At 50.2% G+C, this 6,000-nt stretch overlaps 1 protein-coding gene across 1 annotated transcript; it reads left to right on the top strand.

Annotated features, from left to right (window-relative positions):
* The first annotated feature begins 1,501 nt into the window (after positions 1 to 1,501).
* LOC126525908 (uncharacterized) lies at positions 1,502 to 4,342 on the top strand. The gene is made up of 3 exons (XM_050173878.2): positions 1,502 to 1,528; positions 1,828 to 2,482; positions 3,166 to 4,342. The coding sequence occupies exons 1-3, from the start codon at positions 1,517 to 1,519 to the stop codon at positions 4,179 to 4,181; spliced, it is 1,683 nt and encodes a 560-aa protein (XP_050029835.2). The 5' UTR covers positions 1,502 to 1,516; the 3' UTR covers positions 4,182 to 4,342.
* Positions 4,343 to 6,000: the final 1,658 nt, after the last annotated feature.

Raw genomic sequence — 6,000 nt, 5'->3', positions numbered from 1 at the left:
CAGAATTGGCAGAAGACGACCCTGAACGCGACGAATCAGAAGGGCGGCTTGATTGCCTGCGCACGTCTGCAGGGTGAGAGGTTTCCTCGTATCCCGAAAACCGCCCCGGAACGCGACCAGTCGTCCTTGAGGTGGTCCTCGGGTCGTTGGGCGCAGTGCCGGTTACCCGACGCCTTCGTTCGCTGCAGCCTAGGCGCCTGTCTGCGGCAAGTCGCGTCAGCGTAATGTGTGGGGGTTCGGTCTGACCTGAATGACAACACAGACTCGACTGCTTCACACGCTTGGATTCCTTCACTTACCTCGGTGTGCTTTTGCCACGCCTACTATGTGCGCATATTCCGAAATCCCGCAGCACACGCAACCAAAGCGAGCCAACTGAACCTACCGCTTGCTTATTATGTGAGGCCCTATTTCCCATCATCCCAGTCCTCTCAATTTTTTATGACTAAACTTCGAGATTGTCACGTGACGCTCCCTCCTAGTCTTTTCCTTCCTACATGGTTACTAGCCATGGAGTTTCATAAAAAAAAAATTTGTTGAAAACGCTATGGTACTAGCAGAGCCACGACAGAGCAGCCGAACAAGTGCATGTTTATTAAAAACAATCGTGAACCAAACATTCTCGGCGAATAGGCAGAGCCTCAGAAGTCACGTGTTGGGCCGATACTGCGAGAAAAATAAGCGAAGGGAATGACTTCACGAAAAGTCCGCTTGCGAAGGCTGACTGCGTGACGTAATACTCCTTCCGTGGGCTGGTTTTACATAGCGCGTAATATGCGCTTTGTGCATATGCCACGTTGATATATCGCACTCTGGGAATCGGTATAGTGTCACGCCGTCTTTCCAGCCGATTTCTTCAATTGCGCGTGGCAATGCACTCTTTATCTCTCTTTCCTGTTAACTATAGGCAAGTTAAACAGCAACAACAACATAGAAAGAAAATGCATCCTGCTTCTCGGTTTCTTTTTTTTTTTTTCATCATCTGTAATCTTCATTGCAACAGAACAACTACTCAGCGGTATGCATGTAGCACATGGCCGTGCGCGCGCATCGTGGCGCTTGGATTTAGGAGTTGTACGCGCACAGGTGCAAGAAAACGAAACGTGCCCACGAGAACGCAGATCAAACGAAGCGCCACCGCCGCTTTATTCGACTACAAAAGGCCGTGTGTCGCAGCGATAACCGCAGACGCTGTCCAGGACTGCAGGTACGTGCTGTGCAGTGCGGTGACACGTTCGTCTACAAGACTAACGCATTGCGGCGTGTCTACTTTTTATGCTCATCTGCTATAAACTTGATGATGGTCTTCGTGATAATTTGTTGCTGGTGCGACATAACTATCTTTGCTTTAACGGGCTTATTTAATTCGCGTTGGCCGCATTTCGGTGGAGGCGGAATGCAAGAACTCCCGTGATTTTCGATTTAGGCGCGCATTATGGTGGTCGAATTCCCTCAGTCATTTTTCTCGTAGCCAGTCTATCGCTTTGGGACGTTAAACTACGTCATTTAAATTGGCATGATTGGTCAGGTGAGCTCTGTGATTTGCTTATGATGCCATTTATTCTCTATACATAGTGTGCAAACGGGACTATAGTCTCGCACATGTGCGGTTCTTTTTGCGCCGTGAAGTTATTTCCGTGTCTCAGCTTAGGCGTGCCATGCTGGAGTGTCGCAGCGCACTGGGCTAATCCGTTGCGTTTTCGTTGTCTTTGTTCAAAGTTGTGCTGACCACAAGTTCGGCTTTCATCCTATGCACGTTAACCGGGTCCGGTTTGTTCATGCCGCTGATTTTCCCCGATGCGTTGTCTCTCTGCACCGCCGTCGCAGGTCTCCCGTGCATCCCACCGCCTAAGCTTCGCCATGGCTTCGTGGTGGCTCATCCTGTTCTTTTCTCAAGCAGTCCTCCAACACTCCTCTGTAGACGGCACGTTCGACATTGGTCTCAGGTGGCTGCGTGGCGACAGCTCGCTCTTCTCCAGCCTCGTCAATACGACTGCGGCCGCAGTGACGACCGAAACCACCGATCCTCAGACAACGCCTGTCGTCGTCGCCAGCACCGCCGGGGATGCTTTGCACGAGAGCCGTACCGCAGTCTTTAGAGACGACGTGGTCATGGCTACTACTACCACTGATGCTACCATGGTGGCCACTGGACAGATCACCGCGACCACAAACCCTACCGAAACCAACGCGACGACCGCAGGAACTGCCCAGGCTATGATCCTGGTGCCGGACGCGACACCCGTGTCGCTGGACGATCTCGCGCTGCAGGTCGACAGAGTGCCGGATCCGGTGCTGCATCTAGTAGTTAAGGAGGATGGGTCGCACTCTTTTGTGGTCGTCAGCGGACGCCGAGGGCCAACGACCGTGCCTACCGCTACCACTACGTTGCCTACCACTGCTGCGGAAGCCAACAATACGCCGAACACCACTACCTCTAGCGCGGAAGATGCCTTTACATCGCCTTTTACAACAATCGCTGGTGGGTCTTCGTAATTTTTGTGGTAGACGCAGCGCGCGCAAGGAGTAGCACATTCAGTGATCGAAGCATATGAAGTACGTTGTGACACTTAATTGCGTAAGCACGCCTTCAGTAACGTTCTAAAAAAGATATTGAATATCTGGATGACCCTTTCTAAGGGCTGAGGGTGATGCAATTACTGTCCGTTTTTTTTTTGTATTAGGCTTTGTTAGCCTTCCCATTGGCTGTTTCCGCCTGTGTGTGGGTTCTTATAATCGCGTACCAGCTGTTTAGCGCTATCCTGTTTCTTTCTGTCTGCGCTGTTCACCCCTTTCAGATGCTTTACCATCTAGCCCACCCAGCCATCCTTGTGAGCATACTTCTGCTTTACCGGGCAACACCAGCTGCATCGTCCACGCTTCAGCCGATAGCGTCACAGGTTACACACAGCGTATCTTATTTGCGCAGGAGGATTGCCTTGTTTCACCTATAAGTTTCATCACAACTGCTGGCGTTCAGGCGAATCTCTCAACCTGCAGTTAAAGTTCGTCGCTGTTAGCTCACGATCAGGTGGCTTGGCGTTCATAAGTCCTACTGTCGCTTCGTTACTTTTAGTCCTGTATCATTGCGACGTACAATCTGTCCTTTGTTTAGACCGTCAGTGCTTCGTGTCCGGCCAAAAGTATTGCCTCAATTTCTTTCAGTTCCCACGACCTTGGCCGCTCCCAACACGACTTCTCCCTACTTGATATTGCTGCACTACCTCCGGCCGTTCATCTACGGGCGCCTGGATGCCGCTTCGACAGCCAGCAGCAGTGAGGCGACCACAGTCGTCCCTGGCGCGCCTTCAACGCCAGTCTTTTCCACTGGCTCTCCTTGGCTCGAGGGTGTGTCTGTTTCCAAGCCCGTCACTACAGAAGCTGCGGATCCTGGTCTGTCGGCTTCACTCGTCCCCACCGCAGCTGCCGCAAGAAACGTGGCACCTGCTGACACCTTCACCACCGAGACTATCGCCGTAACGCCCACATTAGGCAACGCCGCCCCTGCTGCTGTTGTCATCGACTCTCATCTCGCCTCTTATCCGGCTGAGTTCAGGGCAACCGAGCTTCCGTACTACTCGACTACTCAAGATGTTCTCGGCTACGCCAACTCCTCCTTCGACCAAACTATCTCCCCCATTGGCGAACCATCCACCCGCGCAACAGTTTTCGACACCACGATCGCCACCACTCCTGTTCTCGGCACGACCGAAACGCTTCCGCGTTCCTCCGACTCCACGACCGTTGCTAACGCGGTCCGCACCGTGTCTGTCACGCATGACGCTGTCACGACCGATGTCCCCCGTACAGAGGCCCCTGAGGCTCCGACGCCACGTTTTGTCTCCTTGTCCGTCGCTGCCGAGCCTACGGCGATCCACACGACTCCCGTGCCGACTCACGCTTTTACCAGCGACGTCCCTGCTGCACTAGCTGGCGCCTCTCCCACTACCGAGGGTCGCACGTCCACGTATGGTCATGCCAGCCCACCCGTCGAACTGGATTCGCTGACGTCTCGGCGTATCGCCGAGACAACTTCAGTGACCCCACCGATAATCGGCTACCTGCGCCAAGTCACCTTCGCGCCCTGGCCTACAACGGCCCCCAACAAGACCTACGGTGGGGACGGCGAGCCGAAGTACCGCTACTTCTACGACCCTGCGCAAGTCATGCAGGTCCTGTAGGCAACCTGCCCACGCTTTTGAACCCGTGGCGGCATTTTTAATCCCTATTACTGTATCCCTATTCACCGCCTCAAGAGCACCGCCACGCTCCATTACCCACCATTGCATGACGGCGTTCACAACACGCAATAAAACATGTACACCAGCACCTTGTGCTTCTCTTTGGTCGTATATCTTTAGCAACCGCACGGCTGCTTCGTGACAGTCTTCCAAACAAGACGGAAGTTAATCACTGGGTGGGTGTTCGACAAAGGGGGACATCTCTGGCAGCAGCGAACATTTCGACGAGCTGTCATGGCAACCAATGCTTTTTTAATTTGCCCAACGATGCCAAGATAAGTCACTCAGTCGCTGTTGCTGAGATGCATGGTTTGCAGCCGGATACCACTTTTTCTTTATTCGCATAGCATTGTTTCGACTATTCACGTGCGCTTACGAAAAATTGTCACGTTCCTTGCGCGATAGATCGCAATGTCCGGATACCTAATTCAATATTCACTAATTACCTTTAAGTTATTCTCTTGAGAGCATGTATTCAAATTTAAATACTGAAGACTAGTACTAAAGTCATGTTTGCTGACCAGAAATGGTCACTCCAGCACTACTTTCGAGACATGCTCCTAAAGATGCCGACCTATTCAATCGGTGAAGTTTATCAAGTAGCGCTAACTATCGGCAATCCTATAACGCTGTGAAGTCTCCTTGGATGCGGGGTGAACTTTGTGGAGCGGTAGCGTTCTCTGTCTGTGTATGCCGCGATTAACTGCGTATATCCCCACGCATGTTTATCGCCGCACGTCAAAAGATGTTCCGGCGCAGCAGTGGACCATTTTCTGCGCAAGAGTGAGAAAAGTATTTTACAAGCAAAGCTAATTGCGATAACGAAGTTCCATTTTCTACAATGTAATCAGTCGTGGATGGCGCCATGCAGGAAGGAAAAAGATGGGATGGAGCACATAGGTGCCGACTACGGGGGGAACTGGTCCAGTCATGTCGGCAACGTTAAAACCAGCATTGCAAGATCCATCGGTGTTATTAATAAATTAAAGAGTCTATTACCTTCTAGATTAAAAAAACAATTACGCTATAGCCTAGTGCATTCGCGCCTCCAATATTGTTTATCTGTCCGGCGCACCACGACGACAACCAACATCCATAGTTTACTAACCTTGCAGAAACGTATGATTCGGGTAATTGAGAATGCGCCCTATAGAAGCCACTTTGCTCCGCTTTTCAAGAATTGTATTTCAACATTAGAAAACCTTATTAACAAAAAAACAGCCATTGCAATATTTAAAGAGGTAAGACTCAATGAAAGCGCCTTCTTTAAAAGCATACCTCCCGAATGAACATAAATACGACACAAGGCAATTAACTTACCAGGACAAGATCCGTACAAATTAGGGCATGCAAAAGCAGACATTTATAGTTGCAGATTTTCTGAATAATCACCCTGGCTTACTCACTATAGTAAATGAATCGCCGTCCCTAAGCACTTTAAAAAAAAGTGAACATGTATTTGCTGTCGCTTCAGGTATGACTGTTCATTCTTTTGTACACAAATCGCATTCAATATTTCTGTTACGTATTTCATGTACTTTTCTTTTTTTTTATGTATGTATCCACTTTGGGGTGTACCATGCTTGCCCTGTGTGCTTGAGTGTTTTGTGCACGGGGAACGGGTCGGGGAAGGGGACTGACACTTGGTCGTGCCTTTTTGTCAGCCTCTTTGACAGAGATTCTTTGTATTTCTTTTCTGTCAAAATAAACATTCATTCATTCACTTCAACATTGTTTTAAATTTCCACTGTAAACACCA

The sequence above is a fragment of the Dermacentor andersoni genome, chromosome 8, assembly GCF_023375885.2.
Source record: "Dermacentor andersoni chromosome 8, qqDerAnde1_hic_scaffold, whole genome shotgun sequence".
NCBI classification, from domain to species: domain Eukaryota; kingdom Metazoa; phylum Arthropoda; class Arachnida; order Ixodida; family Ixodidae; genus Dermacentor; species Dermacentor andersoni.
This window is presented reverse-complemented; position numbering and strand designations above follow the sequence as displayed.

What these genes read in the sequence shown, in the direction of transcription:
- LOC126525908 (XM_050173878.2), top strand. An exon ending in GCCTTTTACAACAATCGCTG is followed by an intron (nt 2,483 to 3,165) that starts GTGGGTCTTCGT and finishes AATTTCTTTCAG; the next exon opens with TTCCCACGACCTTGGCCGCT.